General features: G+C 35.6%; 3 protein-coding genes across 5 annotated transcripts in view; all 3 read right to left on the reverse strand.

Annotated features, from left to right (window-relative positions):
* Positions 1-400: 400 nt before the first annotated feature.
* Positions 401-6,463, reverse strand: LOC127448622 (probable G-protein coupled receptor). The gene is made up of 2 exons (XM_051711293.1): positions 4,064-6,463; positions 401-2,546 (listed from the first exon to the last, which is right to left on the reverse strand). The coding sequence occupies exon 2, from the start codon at positions 2,454-2,456 to the stop codon at positions 1,170-1,172; it is 1,287 nt and encodes a 428-aa protein (XP_051567253.1). The 5' UTR covers positions 2,457-2,546; positions 4,064-6,463; the 3' UTR covers positions 401-1,169.
* Positions 6,464-6,561: 98 nt separating this feature from the next.
* LOC127448620 (protein mono-ADP-ribosyltransferase PARP3-like) lies at positions 6,562-14,237 on the reverse strand. Its single transcript, XM_051711286.1, has 11 exons — positions 14,121-14,237; positions 12,792-12,989; positions 12,509-12,634; positions 12,149-12,328; positions 11,864-12,008; positions 11,173-11,393; positions 8,954-9,109; positions 8,610-8,690; positions 8,094-8,271; positions 7,566-7,709; positions 6,562-7,442 (listed from the first exon to the last, which is right to left on the reverse strand). The coding sequence occupies exons 2-11, from the start codon at positions 12,969-12,971 to the stop codon at positions 7,258-7,260; spliced, it is 1,596 nt and encodes a 531-aa protein (XP_051567246.1). The 5' UTR covers positions 12,972-12,989; positions 14,121-14,237; the 3' UTR covers positions 6,562-7,257.
* Positions 14,238-15,602: 1,365 nt separating this feature from the next.
* Positions 15,603-17,724, reverse strand: part of grm2a (glutamate receptor, metabotropic 2a) — a 105,376-nt gene continuing 103,254 nt past the window's right edge. For all 3 annotated transcript variants that reach the window (XM_051711283.1, XM_051711284.1, XM_051711285.1), the window contains exons 5-6: positions 17,478-17,655; positions 15,603-16,072 (exon numbers count right to left, since the gene is read on the reverse strand). In XM_051711283.1, coding sequence (XP_051567243.1) covers positions 15,999-16,072; positions 17,478-17,655 — 252 coding nt within the window. In that variant the 3' untranslated portion in view covers positions 15,603-15,998. The remainder of the gene's footprint in view (positions 16,073-17,477; positions 17,656-17,724) is intronic.

The following is a 17,724-nucleotide window of genomic DNA, read 5'->3' on the forward strand; positions in this document are numbered from 1 at the left end:
ATTTCTTTTCACGTTTGCCATTGAAATGAGTTGATGAATTGGAAAATATCATATAGTGTATCTTAAAAAGAAGAACTGGCTTGAAACCCTTTATTTCAGCCAATCTGCTAGGACAGTGTTCAGAGGCACCTTGTTGCTATGCAAGTCTCTGTCTCATCACATTTCCATGGTTACAAGGGCAAATGGAATTAGCAACCAACATCAGAGCCCCCTTAGATACATGGAGAAGGTTTTTGCTGTCAGCATACTGAATCAGGCCTGATGATGTAACTCATGGAATGGTGTGAGATACTGATGAGAACCATCAACTTCTTAATCTACAAAACAACCTTTAAGTTATCATTAAACCGCATTTTCAAATATTATGTAAGAAAAAAGTTTTATTATTTTCACAAAAACATTGTACATTCAGCAATACTATTATTAATGAATATTTGTGTCATAATATCAAAATATTGGCTACATGCACCATTATCAGCCAAGACTTCAATAGTAGCAATTACTGAATACTGCATGAGTGGTCATGATTATGACATGAGTAATCGCTGAAAGCAATTATGGATTAACGCAATGTTTTATCAGGTGGCAATAAATGAATATATAACGAAAGGTGAAAATATTGATAAGATATTTAACCTTATCTTGAATATTTGCTGTTGTCACTGATCCATGCACCATAACAACAAATTATGAGTACATAGATTACAAAAGGGGACACTGGTCCAAAGAGCAGTTAGATCTGATTTTTTGCTTTTGTTTTGTTGGTTCTGGAAGAAAAAAATCCTATAAAACATTTTTTTTCCATAGCTGAATACATTTTTTACGATAACTAATAAAACTTTAAGGACAGCCCTATCAAAGATTGTAATGGTTTAATTCACATCAGAGCTGGTTGTTTTGGTTCATGGCTTAGAACTCTTTTATGAAGCATTCTTTGAATTCCTATGGAAGAAATCAATGGGAAAAATACTTCCGGAACCAAGTTGGCTGAAAATGTTGGTGGGCACGGTTGCTCTCTATTGCATGATTCTTTCTACTGGCTTTGCATTGGGCAGAATGCTAATGAATTTTCATAAGTCTTAACATTTCATGAATTTTATGTTTCAATTTGTAATTAGATTCATGCACATAATGGTCTTCTTTTAAAACACAAAACTTCAAACTCATGTTTATTCCTCAGGGATCTGGCCAGGTAACCTGGCACCCTGGTCCACAGTGTTCTTTGGGCTGGAATTGCTACAACAATGTCTGGTGATCTCAGCTGTGCTGCTGGTCCTCTGCAGGAACTGCAGGAAGTTCTCCTGGATGGAACCTTCATGACTGGAGGCTCGAAGTTCTACAGGTCTACTGGCACAACATTTTCTTAGTTTTATGAGTTCCTCTCGGATCTGTCTGTTCAGAAGACCATAAAAGAACGGATTCACTGCAAAGGAGGAGTACGCTAGCCAAGTAACAGCCTCTTCAATGTCTCCTGGGCTCTGAAGTGGGGTGGTGATAGACATGTAAAGGTGGAAACTGAAGTATGGAAGCCAGCATATGAGAAACTGTCCCACAATGATAACCAGGGTGATAGCAGCCTTTCTACCCCCAAAGACCCTCTCTGGAGACAATCTATGGGGAAGGCTTCGGGTGGTGGTTATCATAGTGGTCTGACTGTTGATAGAATCTGAGCGACGCTTGGCTTGGTTGGCTGTCCAGTTTGGCATCGGGACGTGCTGACGGGCAGCTGTTCGTGCAACTTTGTACACATTGCAATATACAGTGAAGATCACAACGGCAGGAACCAAGAAACAGAGCACACTGAAGAGAATAGCAAAAACATTTCTGAGGCGACTGTGGCTCCAGTGTAAAGAGCAATGGGCTGCTGCAATGGAGCTCTGGTTCCCATATGATGGCCAACCAAGAAGCGTAACCAAAGCCATCAAAACAGATTTCACCCAAATAAAGACCATAACACCAAGTGCAAGGTTTAAAGTCATCTTTACCTCATAGCGCATAGGGTGAACAATGTAGTAGTAGCGCTCTATACTAATTGCAGTCACAGTAAGAATAGAGGCACATATGAGGAACACATTTAGAAAGATGTAGACCTGGCACTCTAGAACTGTGAATGCCACAGTGCTGAAAAATGGTGAACTTGACACTATCCCAAGAGGCATCAACAATATAGCACAAAGCAAGTCAACTGCACAAAGATGACACACAAATACATATTTCTTCATATGAGGGGCTCGGGCTATGGCCACCATAACTCCACTGTTGCCCAATAGGGCTGCAAGGTTAAGGGTTACCATGCAAAATAGCCCAACAAGATCCTTAATCTGGGATTCCGAGTGGATGACCTCCTCCAAACTGGGAGGGGTAGGCTTGGTTGTACTCCGCTGGTCGGACATGTCATTTGAAGTCGTGTGATTGGTCAGGAGACCGAGCATCAGACCTGGTATGGCTCTCTCCATACTTCACAGTTTAGAGATAGACTCAGGCTTCTCCATGTTTAAATGTTGTTCTCTTTTCGTTTTTTCTCCTGGTTTGTTAGGAAATCATGTCTGAGAAGAAATAAAAGTTTTTTTTTAGTACTGTCTTTCCTGATGTCACATAGATAAATACATGGATGGACATTAGGTCACTAAGTCATTTTCTAGTAAAAGCACCTAAACAGTCTTAAAACAAGATAAATTCATCCAATAAGCAATACTTATCTGCTTTTTAGGGAGTGAAATCTGTTAAAATCTCACAAAATACACTTATTTTCAAGATATATGTGGTGTCGCTAGTTAGAATAAGATATGTATTGTTTTAAGGATATTTGGATATTTTTACTGGTCAAGAAGTAAACAAAAATTAAGAATATTATAAAATAAATTATAAAATATATGTTTAAAGATTTTTGCAGATATTTAATGTGTAAATAAGTTAATGTTGGTCAGCAACTGAAAAAAAAAAAAAATCTTTATAAATGTTTTAAATAGAAAATGTACTTTTATAAGTTAAAGCTGACAGCTGCTCCCCAGAGAAAAATACTGTATAACTGAACAATTTTGAGACATTACAAAAAAAAAAAAAGTTTTAAAATGGTACATTTATGCTGCACTGTATATTAAAAAATCACAGTCCATAAGTTGACAAGAGACTATTACTTCTTAATGTGTTTATTGTGCCATTAAAATGGTCATAATGAGGGAAGGTGCATGTTTTATATCCATAATGATTAGTTGTGTAATATAAACTAATAAAACCTCCATCACTCCATCACACACATTATACAGATAGAGAGATATCCCCTTCATGTCAAACTAAACATTTATTGCCAGAACAACACAGGCTGTTGTTACATTATCACACAATACACTTTTGTGCAATTAAAGACGGAAATTCCCTCTCTTTTGAATCTTGGAAAATCTCAAAATGAAAAGTAATTAGAAAGTAAGCAACTTTGCCCTGCTGTGTGTTCTTTGAAATGTTGATCACCTTTGGAAGGTGCCTGGAAAGACGTTGTCAATTTCCTTTCATTTGACCCTTCATGGAAAATCTTCCTTAGTTTTTTTTTCTACCTACTCACCAGGACTCTCTATTTGCTAATGAGGGCAAAACAACACCCTGCACTTCCTTGCTAACAACTGACATATACTTTCACTCAACAGTAGCATCATATGTTTTTTTTGTTTTGTTTTGTTTTGTTTTTTTTTGCATGATAGAGGTTGTTGACCTTTAGGAATCAATGAAGTTGGAGGACAACATGACTGTTGTTATTGCTGTTTTTTGTCTGTGGGAGTCAAGTATGAGTCATACCTGATTGTGTGCCGTGGCCTCCCCACAACACCCACCTACGTCCTGATCCTTTCCCTCCCCCACACAGAGGGTCTAAAGCTGTGAGATCATTGCCCCTTGCATGAACTTTATCTCACTTTACAGGAAATTTGAAAACACATGTTCCACTGAACTAAAATGAGTGAACTACTGACATGTCAGGTTTTGCTCAGCTGTTCTGAATTAATCTCACATGTTGTGCAGACACTCATTATTCGCAATTGGCTATAAAGGCAAACAATGTGATTTTTCTTACCTGTCAACCACTGGAACTTCTTCACTTTTTCTGATGATTCTCCAATCAGATTTGGGATTAGAACATATGAACATGTTTCACAAACATGGAAACTTTTCCCTTTAAGGCTTTTGCTACACCTGCAGACATTTAAGCAAGTACAGTATTCTGGTATTTTCACATCAGAAAGTGACATGAAATCCCATCTCATTCAGCATCTCAGGTGACTTGAATGAAGACCAACCAAATGAGATCATGATGCCTTGCAAGTGTTATACAGAAAAGATCATCACTGGCTCCAATGAGCAAAGTTCATACAGGTGTTCCTTTTCCATCTGAAAAAATCCAGGTGAAAAATGGATATGGTCCCACCTGCTCTCCCAGTTTTCAGCAGTGTTAATCAGTATTTACACCACTTAGGTCGGTGTCCATCAGGATGCTTTCTCACCCTGTGTCCGGTGCTGTGGAGGGCTGTGACTGTCACACATTGTATCATTGTGATTATTTTCTTCCTTTTTCAAAGAGACACATACTCCACTGTCCTCCAGAGCGGCAGTCATCCCCTGGGTCCTACTGCACACCAATAATCATGATCCATTGGTAGCCTGGTTACAAACTCAACTCCTTTATTTACTGATAAGGATGTGATAAGGGTTCACCATTAGAATCCCAGCCTTTTAAACATGTTAACATTCATTGCTGTGCAATTACAGACACACAGAAATACACATGTATCCACATAGAATCAAATGTAACTTTCGGGAACCCAGCAATTAATTAGCTTTTTGTGAATTTCACTGTGAACATACAGTACATGTGACAGTTTTATTTTATACTGTATCTTAGGGTTTGGTCATGAAACCTTTCCAAAATAAAGTACATTTTTTTGAAGGAGAAGCAGTAGGTATATTATTTTGTAATTGTAATTTGTATTTGACTGATTTTCAAATTGCTTCTTGTGAATAAACATCTCAGAAAAAATGTAAAGATATTATTTTCTTTAAAGTCCTCGGTAGGGGACATGGAGACTTAGTGGATTTGTTTTCATATGACACTTCAGAGTAAAAACAATATTGCTATGAAATATGAGGTATTTCAGTGCAAAGTTATTGCTCTAATTTTTATAATATTTGTTGAGTGACAAGTTGCCCCAAAAACATGTTAATATAAATTAAACACAATATTTGAAAATGAAAGTAAATATAATGCCATAATACTGAAAAACACTCAGTTTAATGTTTAAGGGGCGTAGGCCAACCCCAGAAAAACAACCCCATAACATTATCCCTCCTCCACCAAACTTTACAGTTGGCACAATGCAGTCAGGCAGGAAACGTTCTCCTGGCATTCGCCAAACCCAGACTCGTCCATCAGACTGCCAGATAGAGAAGCATGATTCGCCACTCCACAGTACACATTTCCACTGCTCCAGAGTCCAGTGGCAGCGTGCTTTACACCACTCCATCTGACGCTTGGTATTGTGCTTGGTGATGTAAGGCTTGCATACAGCTGCTCGACCATGGAAACCCATGCCATGAAGCTCCCGGTGCACAGTTTTTGTGCTGATGTTAATGCCAGAGGAGGTTTGGAACTCTGCAGTTACTGAGTCAGCAGAGCGTTGGCGACTTTTATGCACTATGCGCCTCAGCACTCGGCGACCCCGCTCTGTAACTTTACATGGTCTGCCACTTCGTGGCTGAGTTGCTGTGGTTCCTAAACGCTTCCACTTTGCAATAATATCACTTACAGTTGATCATGGAATATCTAGGAGGGAAGAAATTTCACTAACTGACTTGTTGCAACGGTGGCATCCTATTACAGTACCACGCTCGAATTCAGTGAGCCCTTTAGAACGACCCATTCTTTCACAAATGTTTGTAAAGGCAGACTGCATGGCTAGGTGCTTGATTTTATATACCTGTGGCAATGGGACTGAATGAAACACCTGAATTCAATGATTAAGAGGGGTGTCCCAATACTTTTGTCCATATAGTGTATATGTGTGTGTGTGTGTGCGTGTTTTTATTATATTAGTGATTTATAATATGTTATAGTAAAAAGTAGACTACATCAATATATAATATATACAGTATAAATATAATAGATATATAAAATATAATACATATAAAGTTAAATTATATATACAATTAATAGGTATTTTAATCGTATGTAATTTAATGTCTTTTTTGGCTCAGTACCAGGAAGATAAATGTTTTATATCCATAATGATTAGTTATGTAATGAAAACTACTAAAAATAACTAATAGGCTTGAGTACTGAGCTGAATGGAAAATGACGCAAATACTGTGCTGGTATATACTGTATACTGATATAATATACTGAGTGTTAATAATGCATATATGAAGTCTAGCAAAGACTGAAATCTAAGTAAGAACTTTGAGAACACATGTTGCATATTTACAGTGCTGTGGATACAGAGGAAGAGGCTGTAGTGTAGAATAAAATATTTGTGTTTTAAAAAGTGCCATCTACTGGTCATTATGAGAACACAACAGAGCAAGTGTTGAAATATAATTATTTATTATCTTCTAGGCTTTCCTTTTAGCTATAGTGGCTGGCACTCACACTGACATTAATAAAAGCAAACCTTAAATTATATCTTTACTTCATCTGAACTTAACATATGTATGCTATGTATAAAATAAAATTAAATAAAAATACCCAAAAGAAAATTCAAAACATGCTCTCAAAAGGAATTTACAATTTTCAATTGATTTTCATTTTTGCCCTTTTTTAACTTTTATGTTATTTTAATAAAAACTGCATATTACTAAATTGAATATTGCCCAACATTTAAAGTCACTCATTTGTTTTTGTATGTATACAGTACAGAAACCTGCAGTCAGGTTAATAACATAAATAATTTGTCAATTGTAGAACAGCAATATTAGGAAGCCATTCAAACCTCACCCAAAGGGAAGGTACAATGAGTAAACATAAAGCTATACTAACCAAAGTTTGGGTTACATGATCAAAAATGTCATGTACTAATCAAATATGTATTGGCCTTCCCAACTCAATAAGCAAAAGCCCTACCAAATTAGCATTACCATTCTCTAAGTAAATTTTCTAACATAACTTTCATTCTATAACAATGATCTCAAACAATAATCAAAACATTCAACATTCAAAACTCTATAGTGAGAGTGAAACCCATTGCAGAAGTGGCAATATATATAGCTGCCATTTTCAACTCAGTCCCAGAGACTTTTGAACTGTAGCTCCAGAAGGTAACGGATGCGACATTGACTTTCCTTATAAATCAGGTACTCACTGTTCCAGAAGGTACTTCTCTCATACTGCTGCTGTTTTATGGCTTTTCCCTGAGGAACTGCCACCTGTTTGCCATCCAACTCAATAAAGACATCTTTCAAAGGATCTGTAAAAGAAGAGAGAACAAATCAGACTGGAAGACTGAAGATATTGTCAGGAAATATTGACCAATATTAAACAGAGTGTAGCAGACGCTGAAAAGGGATAAAAGTATGATTTTGGCAAAAACCTGGTTCTTGTTGTCCACGTGCAACTACACTGTCATAGCCAGCAGGAGCCTTTCTTAAGCTGGAATTGTCACTTGTGATGGTGTGCTCTTTTCCCAAAGCAACTTCATTTAGAAACATAATCCCAATGTTGTTGGATGGACAGACTGCAATTAAAAATAAAAACAATAAATCTGTCAAATGTTTTCAGCATCATGTCTTTCCAAATCTGAATGACTTATATAACTTTTATGGAAGTGCAAAAGGAGTTCTTTTTTAGGCTTGACAGTTCCTGGTCCCCATCTATTTGCATTGTAAGAAAGCAGCTCAGACATTCTGCTAACTTTTCCTTTGGTTTTTCACAGAAAAAAGGAAGTCGTATGGGTTTGGAACGACATGAGGTTGAGTAAATAACAGGATTTTCATTTTTGGGTCAACTATCCTTTTCAAAGTGCTTATCAGTGCTGTTTACCACTAATTAGTTATGCTTGTTTATATTGTGTCTTTCCATTTGAAGTCTATATTGATGCAAAGCAGGTTCCATTCCTCACCGTATCCAGCAGATTTGATATTTTCAGAGGCAAAATAGATTCCCCTGCCCACTCGTCCACCAGAATGTGGCATAATGCGAAGGCCGCTCTTCAGAATGGCTGCAACCACTGCAACATTTGTTCCATGCCACAGCAGCTTCCGGTTCTCCAAAGCATTGTTTTCACTGAAGCGCTCAGCCTACACAAGTAAATGCAGACGTGCATGCACACACAAGACTCAGTAATGAACAGAATTTAGAACACCCAGTGGAACCGTATGCTCACAGTTATTAAATTAGTTTGTAATCGAAACCTAAAAAGAGTTCTAATGAAAACAATCGCAGTGTGTTCTTGTAAATGACCTTTTTTGTTTACTTTTAGTATTTTTCTGCCACCATTTCTGTTTAAAACATGTTTTAAACATTTACTTCATGCATTGAACTGTAAGTGCTTGTTTGTCATATACTAAAATAAAAATAAAAATTCACATAGGCTTTAAAATGTCATTTTAAATTTAAATTATGCATTATAATCTACCTCTGTGTCTCTGTCAACTTGCCAGACGTCCACTATAGAGAGCCCTTTTTGTTCAGTGGCATTCAAGTAGTTCTCAATAATCTTAAAACAAAAAAGAAAAGAGAGAGAGCACTTGTTACACAAAATTTGATTAACAAGTTTGCTATGCTGCATTTCAATACACATACTGTATTTTTCATAAAGCTTCGGAAACATTCCATACTGTAATAAAAAAAAATAAAAAAAAGACTTGGTTAAATAAATAATAAAGCATTATTTATAATGTCTTAAATATGTACTCAAGCCTTTTGATGGTACTGTATATACATTATTTACAGTATACTGTATATGCTGTGCAAGAAAACCTTAAATTCTTTGGACTTCTTATCCAGTAAAGTAAGATTGCATTTGAGAGACTGGTAGTTTTGATCTACTGGATGAGGAACCGTGTCCTCCATCTCTTCTTTGGCTTTCTCAGACTCAGCTTTAAGACTCTGGGCAACCTCGATATCTGCAAGGACCTACAAGGTGGCGATAAGAGAAAGTTTTGATTTAGGTCATTCTTATCTAGATGGCAATTTATTCTATATTGTGGTATTAATAAGTAAAAGACTAACCAGATTGGTTAAAAGAAAAACACAATATGCTCAAATATGCAGATCTTAAAGGCATTTTTGCTCATTTACCTTTGTAAGCTCAATATAGTAGCAATATGACATAAGGGAGACCGGAGCTAGTTGTCACAAGGGTTAATGTACAGTATATCTCAGTAACTATAATGTTTTTTTAATCGATATTACACAAATACTTGTCTCTAGCAGTGGTTTTATATGTTTTAAATTAGGATTATTTGTGTAAATTGCAACTAAAATACCACTGTCAAAATATTTTCATAATAGGGAGGTTCTCACAAAACCTATAAAAAAAAAAATGTCATGGTCATATTTAACCCCAAATCAATACAAATAAATAAATAAATATACAGTACTGTGTAAACGATTTAAGCACTCTGAAAAATGTTGCATAGTGAGGAGGTCTTCAAAAATAATGCTATAAATAGTTTTTAATTTATCAGTTAATGTCATAAAATGTCCAGTAATATTAAAAATCTACCTTTGGCAATCTATTCCTTCAAAACAGCACAAATTCTCCTAGGTACACCTGGACACAGTTTTTCTTGGTTGTTGGCAGATAGGATGTTCCAAGCCTCTTGGAGAACTTGCCACCATTCTTTCATCTATTTAGGCTGTCTCAATTGCTTCAGTCTCTTTATGTAATCTCAGACTGACTCAGTGATGTTGAGATTCGGGCTATGCGTGGGCAATACATCTATTGTAGAGCTCCTTGTATTCTTCTATTCAATTCTATTTGCAAAGGGAATGTTGAAATCTAAAATTGATGTTATACATTTTCTGGTGTATAATGTGAAAAATTTTTAATTACACAAATCTATAATGCTGAGTTTTATTAAAAAAAAAAAAAAAAAAAATAAAGAGCAGAATGCATCAAGCGTTTGGTTTTGTGATGACTTGCATGAAAAGCAGGCTTGAATTGCACATTTCAGATGAGATGAGGAAGCATGTTTAGCGCATATAAAACTCAGAATGACAGATGAATATCATTGAATTTGCAGGAAAACCGCTGCAATAACCAACATACATAACTGCCGCGTCAGTTCCACTCAAACACCTGTGATTCCGGACAAAAACATCGGGCTAGACCAAAAACATTGTAAACAAGTCTTAATGAGGTGCTGCAGGTTTCGTGAGAATCCCTTTTTGCGAAAATGTCCCTACCCCCCTGTTGTTTTGATTGGTTTTTCCACTGATTCAGATACATCATTCATTGCCTAAAAGTGGTGGGGCGTCACCCCAGTAGTTTGAAAAGTGCTGGGTCAAATGCCAGCCCGCCCCCATTGCTCCAGCAGCCCTAACTACTATGATGTATAAATACGTTATCATTTAAACAATACATAATTTTTTCACATTGCGGCAATGAAAATATCCCAATGACCATCCTTTTTTGCATTGCGGTAATAAGAATCGGGGGTAAATTTGCTTCAATGTAAAAATCTTCAAGGCCCTAAAAAAAATTGCCTTCATTTTCTAAATGCAAAATAAATATTTTTTATTTGTTTTTGTTTTTATTTTGGAGTAAAATAGGACCAAGGCAAGCAAACACAATGCAATGGTCAACCGTCAACGGTCAACTTAAACTATAAAATGAAGGAAGACTTTAACTGAAAGGTAAATTATAATAAATAAGTAATAAATTATAAAAATATGTTTTGTTGGCCTAAAACAATGGAGTAATATTTTAGTATGTTTCCACCATTTACATATCTGTAATTGTTTTGTGTTTCTTAATTGTTTCACTTCTGAAATTATGATGTCTCTTTAACTTTCTTTTTTTCTGGGTAACAACTGTGGAAATGTTCATGGCTTTTCTAGAGAAATTGACTTTCAAAAATAAACCTACCCTAAGAAATATTAACTGAAGTAAAAACTGTGACAACTAGCCCTTGTGTCCCATTCTTCTTATAACAGACATGTACTCAGTATACAGTAACTGCTGTGCAGCTTACCAAAAGCATCTCCTTCTTGCTCTGAAGGACAGAATCATCAGAGATGACAGGGGGTCTGTTGCGGCCAAAGTTATGAGGAATGATGGTAAAGAATTTGTTAGTGAGGTCTTCTAACTTGTTCCGCTCCACCCTCTTTATTGCAGCTTCAATCTCCTCCAACACCTCAAAGCCTTTAGCTATCTGCTGCTTGCTCAGCTTCCCCAGTGGCATCTTCTTAATATCTGACAGAGAAATATATCACACATAAAACTCCTCCACAGAAAAGAACGTTATTTAACATTGCAGATGGTGCTTAGAAAAGCAATAGACAGGACTGAAGCAAAGTTTTATAAGGGTTTCAAGGGTTTCAGCTTGTTTCCCAACACAATCAAAAAATAAGTTATAAAGAACCACAGTAACTTGGTCCTTAGATTCTAATTTAAACTAGCTCTTCAAAGAAACAGGCCTGTTTCAAACATGTACATCCTGTGTAAGTGGTGTGTGCATCCTAGAATGCATCATGAATCAAGTTGGTAAAAGTTCTCCTTGCCCAACTCCCGTTTTATAATATATAGCTGTTATTAAAGGAAATATCCACTGTAGAAACACAGAAATCACTTTATTTTCTGTTTAGAACTGCAGCTCTGGTTATTAAATTCAAAGATTCAAAGCTAAACCACAATAAATCAAGCAAACTGAATTGCAGGCACACCCAGGTTCATGCTCGTCATGGCTTCTTTGAACATGTTGTTGTCGAAAATGAACCGGATGAGTCTTTGAGTTGCCTCATCCAGTGTACAAGGCAAAACGTGTTGTACATTTTTCATCTTCACATCTCCACTGTCTACAGTGTCCACCTACAAGACATACACAACATTAGTAAAAAGTAAATGTGTGAGTCTTTGAGTCTTGGAAAGAGTCCTTCGATAACAACAACTAGGATTGGAGTAATAAATTAATTAAATGTTGAAAGAATTGATGAAACAGACTAAATTACCTTCACTTCAGCATCCTGGTCCCCATCGACCTCTATCAATGTGTACTTCCCTGAATGTGACACAAAGTTTTCTCGATCACTCCAATTATTCTTGGTCTTGTCTTTAAATTTATTTTCAAAACATTTAATGGCTGCATCAACATTAGATGGACCAGCTAGATTGTTTTGGCCCGACTCTCCCTGGAAACAGTGAAAAAGACATGAGTAACGGATGAGAAATTTGTTGATTATTCAATAAAAGCAACCAGAAAGAGCATTAAACTCATCAAGATGTTATATATTATAGACAGACAGACAGAAAGACAGACTGATTTGAATTGGAATTTGAATGTTTTGACAGTTTAAAGACTTAAAACTCACCACTCTACCCCATCTTGTCCAGCAATAGTACCTCCCTCCAGACACTAAGACTTGGATGACATAGAATTTGTTGTTGTTGTGTCCGATATTGGTTTGGTTAAGCATACAGTCAAAATCTTCATGAACCTGTTGGTTTCAAACTCAAGTGACTTTTCCATAAGTGACTAATTTGCATTTCTACACCAACTGAAAGCTCTCTCACAATCAACATCAACTGTCAGTAGGCTGCAAGCTATAATGAAGACTTAAGAGGGCTGATCATTTAAGGCTTGTTAAGTCTCACCTCAGCTTTTGATAGAGGACAAAAGCTGTCTGGTTTGCTTGAGCCCTTCACCTGTGACCCCGCTGCCTTCAGGGCCTCTTTGGCAGAGGTGAACTTGTCCTTTGGTGGAGCTTGGGGCTCCTCCTTTACCTTCTTCCCTCCAGCTTTAGCACTCGATGTTGCCCTTCGCTTAGGTGCCATCCTATTTCCTCCTATTGTCTACATATATTTAAGCCATATCATTATTTGTATGTACTGTATGATGCAAAGCATGATATATTCTGACCAGCACTTATTTTAAAGGAATATTCTGGGTTCATATTGTTTACGTCTTGTGGCTATACTTATGAAATAGTTAGTATTTTAAAGTTCAAAAATTGGTCCTCATTCCCTTCCATTGTAAATGCCTCACTGTAACCCAGATTTTTAATTTATAAAGGAAAGAAGGGGAAAGTCAAAATGACTTTTTGTGGCAATAATCAATATTACTGTAGAAGTAGATCTGGTGCTACTTTACCCACTCACAAGGTGCATGGATAGAAACAACAGGAATGGCACAGAGGAATACAACCATTGCAGTGAAAACCTTTATTAGATTTCAAATGAATGGCACTGGATTCCTCTGTGCCATTAATCAATATTATGCCACAAATGCTGTCGGTTAAGCTTAACTTGTATTGAACCCGGAATATTCCTTTAAGTCAGTTATTTTGATTTTAAATGTTTTCAATGTGTCTGTTATATCTGATCAAGTCAATGAATCTGTATGGAAATATTGGTGATTTAAAGACATGAATATTACACCTCAGGAAATAAATCACAACAATATAAGGCAATCAAAAGAGAATCCTTAAATGAATCCTAAAATGTGGTTGAAACTGTTGCATAGAATGCGCAATGGATATTTCATGTCTGTTGTTCAATGTACAGTACTAGTAAGATGACGTCACTGTAAGGACATGTGCGGGCTTGCTGGAGCTTACTGTAAGTGACGTAGATCTTTCAGGCAGCCTATCAGTTTCGCTTCATCGAAAGACTCACAGGGGCGTGTCTAGTCAACATGGATAGTTTTTTTTTTTGTTTTGTTTTGTTTTACTACTAGTAACTGCCAAATGTCTTCAGGAACAAATATATGTTGTTCTAATATCATAACGGAAATCACAAGTGGCCAGAAGCGAACGAAGGCAAATTAGCTATGTCGTTCTCGCAACGCGTGTCGCTAAAATAAGTGGGATTGACGCAAAATCCGTATGCAGCTGTAGCGTTGCATGGCAACATTGGTCTACAGATCTTTTGATAGTTAAACATGGTTTGGATATTTTATTACTGGTCGGATGAAATGATACTGACCTGAATGCGACGACACTGTCAAGTCTGCAGACTCACTTCCGTTTTACTAAGTTTCTACGCCACAGACACACACCCCGACTCCCCATCCCAACTCAGTCACTGGTGAAAAAAAAGTGTCCCATGATATCCATTTGTTTTGCCAAAATACCATAGTTACTACAGGTATTGCAACTGCTGTAAAACAATAATAAATTAATATTTCTCTCTACTTTAAAAAGTGTAGGATGCTTTAAGAATATAAGTTGGAAAATGTACCTACGGTGGGTAAGGGTCCGTCTGAAAAGTCCACACATTGTGCTAAAACGTGCTATTACCGTGGAGGGTGTGGTAAGGGAACGTCTGAAAAGTCCACAAATGGTGGTAAAACTGTGGAGTTTTTTTCTATATAAATGTTCAGTAAGATCAAACAATGTATGAATACAATCATAAAAACAAGTACAGGTGAAGGAAAAAAATAAACAAATAAAATTATAAAATTATTAAAAAAAATAAAATTAAAAAAAATATGTATAAACCATCCAAAATGTATACATAAATAAGATAAAGAAGACAAATAATTAAATTTAAATAAGTATATTTTTAAAATATAAAAGATGTATTTATTATTATTATTATTATTATTTTATAAGTCATGGGTCAGGAAAGTTCTGATTTTAGGTAACTGTAGTTACCATGTACTGTAGATACAAATTTGAGCAGCATTAAAGGAACACTCTGCATTTTTATTGTCCTTTGAATTTACAGTAAAGAGGTGTGAGAACCCTACAGATTAGGCCAGTGACAGGCAAGGGTAGAAGCTTAGAGTTGGCTGCATACTGTATATCATGGATGAAGGATATAAATATGATACTTTGACATTAAATGTGAAGTTCAGAAATAGCAGCATATGCAATGTGTTTGCTTATGTTGATCTTTATATCTGCTTACTGGTTTATCTTTTAACGTATTATATGGTAGAGAGGTACATTAATACATTACTGGCACATTATGTTGTAAGGCAAATGCATTGATTCAATATAACAGTGACACTGAGGGCATAATGTACTGCATAAAAAAATGATAATTTGATTCATTTTTTATCTTTGTACTTGATAATTATTTACCTCGTCCAGTTTGATGTAATGAGCACCTATATCCTCTAGGTGGATACAATGTATAATTTTTTGAGTGTCATGGTCACTGCCAAAATATTTTAGGTTCTCATGGATTAGTTGATTTAAAATCTTATGTCTGTGATTTTTTTATTTTTTTATTCCCTATGTCTGATTGCACCACACAATTTACATAATATCGTCCCTACAGAATACTAATGAAGTTCAAAAGGCTTCTTTAGTAAGTACATAACAAGGTCAAGAGACTGTTGAGAGGTAGAAAAATGAATAGAAAAATGTATCTAGTGTACACTGATTGCAACTGAAAGAAATTAACCTACCATAAGAGAATCAATGGGCCACATAAGTCAAATCAAGCAGAAAGCTCGTATTCATATAAAACACATTTTATTTACATAAATTACAAGAAAGCACAAACCAGAATCACCATAAATCTACATTAAAAACATCCTTTATATAATACTTTAAACAGATTTACTATATTTTAACTCCATATCTCAAACAATACTTTATTATGGTTTCCATAAAAAGAACGCGTATACAGATTTTAAACTGGCATCCCACTGATATTATCTAACTAGTCAGAGAGAGAGAGAGAGAGAGAGAGAAATAAAATGGGATTTGTACTCACAGCACGTTGAGAACAACATTACAGGCATTTTTTATTCAGAACAGCCTTCTCAACATTAGCAAACACTTGATTTCATGACTAGTGATAAGATTTATCTGTATACCACATCTGGCAAACAAACAGGGATCCTGTCTTTCAGAGTGAAGATGTTGTTGAGTCCACCACCTCTCTGCCATTACATACTGTAGGCACAATGTTTGAGGCTGAGACTGTAAAAGCAACATTAATAATATAAAGAAACTGTTAGTTGCAAATCACAATGTATCACCATTGTCATTCAAAAAAGTTTTCAGGTATTTGGATGAATCTCACAAAAACACACTTAGGTCACATTTCACCGAAAAATGAAGAGAGAAAAAATACAAAACTATGTTTTGCATAAAGAAAATGAAGCCTAAGACTTTTTTGCATTGTAACATTATTTCCTCCCCTAGTCTCGTTCCCGTAAAGTGTTTTTTTTTTTTTGTTGTTGTTTTTTTTTTTGTGATTTCCATTATTTCAATGTTGATTCCATTAGAATCTCATTACTGTAATATATATATATATATATATATATATATATATATATATATATATATATATATATATATACTGTATATATATATTTTACATTAATACAATTATTATTATTATTATTATTGTATTTACATCAGCATAGATAAAGGCAGTACAACAAATACTGCTATAATGTATAAATACTTTTCAATAATAATAATAAAAAATATCAAGTTGTTTCCACATTACAGTATTGATTTAAAAAAAAAGTTTTTTGCATCACAGTAATGATGACAAAAGTGCTTAATTGCCATGAAAACAATGTCACAATAAAATCTTAATGGTACTAAAACAGGCTTTATTTTCATTCTGCATAATATAATTTTGATTGATATTTGGGTGATGACTTAGACATGTTCTTTAACAGGTTTTGCGAGATTTATAAAGTTACATTAACTTAAAGCTAGAGTGTCAATTCTAGAAGAAGTTAGGTAGTTTGTCAAGACAAACTTTGATGTTGGTTTGACAAAGCCTTTTCAGATGGATGGATGGATAGATTTGAATTTGTATGTGAATGTTTTGACAGTTCATTTTGAACATTCCGTCAATGTAAGTCTGTATGATTTTTTGTGGTTTTGGATTATCCACTACAGGAAAACCATAAGTATTATCAGTAAGATATATAAGATATAAAATATATTTAGCACATTATGGCAGAACAGTCTAAAGGTCTGTGTGGAAATTTTGGTTTTGGTTTAGGAATTAAAAAAACAAAAAAACTAACCCAAGTCTGTAGCCCATATAATTACAAGCTAAATGCCTGCACTCAGATCACAGAGCCAATTATAGTAATTATTCATTCATCACTATTACTCAACAGTATGGCTGCCATCATACAGTACTGCATATTGTGACTAATGTTTTTGTACATTTCTGATGGTGATTCATAAATGTACAGAATACAAGCCAATCAATAGAATACAAGCCAATCAACATTTTTGATTTTAGGCGATGCCAGCTAACAAAATCACTATGTTTGATTTAGCCAGACGCTGTTGATTATATTGATGATGATCCTGCTGATAATATTGAAGATGATGATCATAAATAATACTGCACCTTGAGAGAAGCTGGAGCCAGGGCCTGTGGTCACACTGAATCGGGTGGTGGCTACTCTGTGCGTGGTGACATTTTTCTGAGGCTGGAAGAGGATTATGTGGATCTTGGGTGCGAAGAGACAGCCCAGTACCACTGAACCACTCAGACTCACAGAGATGCACATGGTGGTGGTTTGTACCTGAGAGAGCAATCAAACAGGAGTGTTGAACTTTACACCACCAAACATAGAAACACAATAAAACCACCT

This window comes from Myxocyprinus asiaticus, chromosome 12 (genome assembly GCF_019703515.2).
Source record: "Myxocyprinus asiaticus isolate MX2 ecotype Aquarium Trade chromosome 12, UBuf_Myxa_2, whole genome shotgun sequence".
NCBI lineage: Eukaryota > Metazoa > Chordata > Actinopteri > Cypriniformes > Catostomidae > Myxocyprinus > Myxocyprinus asiaticus.

What these genes read in the sequence shown, in the direction of transcription:
- LOC127448620 (XM_051711286.1), bottom strand. Translation starts at nt 12,971, where the DNA reads ATGGCACCTAAGCGAAGGGCAACATCGAGTGCTAAAGCTGGAGGGAAG. An exon ending in ACCAGGATGCTGAAGTGAAG is followed by an intron (nt 12,009 to 12,148) that starts GTAATTTAGTCT and finishes TATGTCTTGTAG; the next exon opens with GTGGACACTGTAGACAGTGG. An exon ending in CATGACGAGCATGAACCTGG is followed by an intron (nt 11,394 to 11,863) that starts GTGTGCCTGCAA and finishes TTTCTCTGTCAG; the next exon opens with ATATTAAGAAGATGCCACTG.
- LOC127448622 (XM_051711293.1), bottom strand. Translation starts at nt 2,456, where the DNA reads ATGGAGAGAGCCATACCAGGTCTGATGCTCGGTCTCCTGACCAATCAC.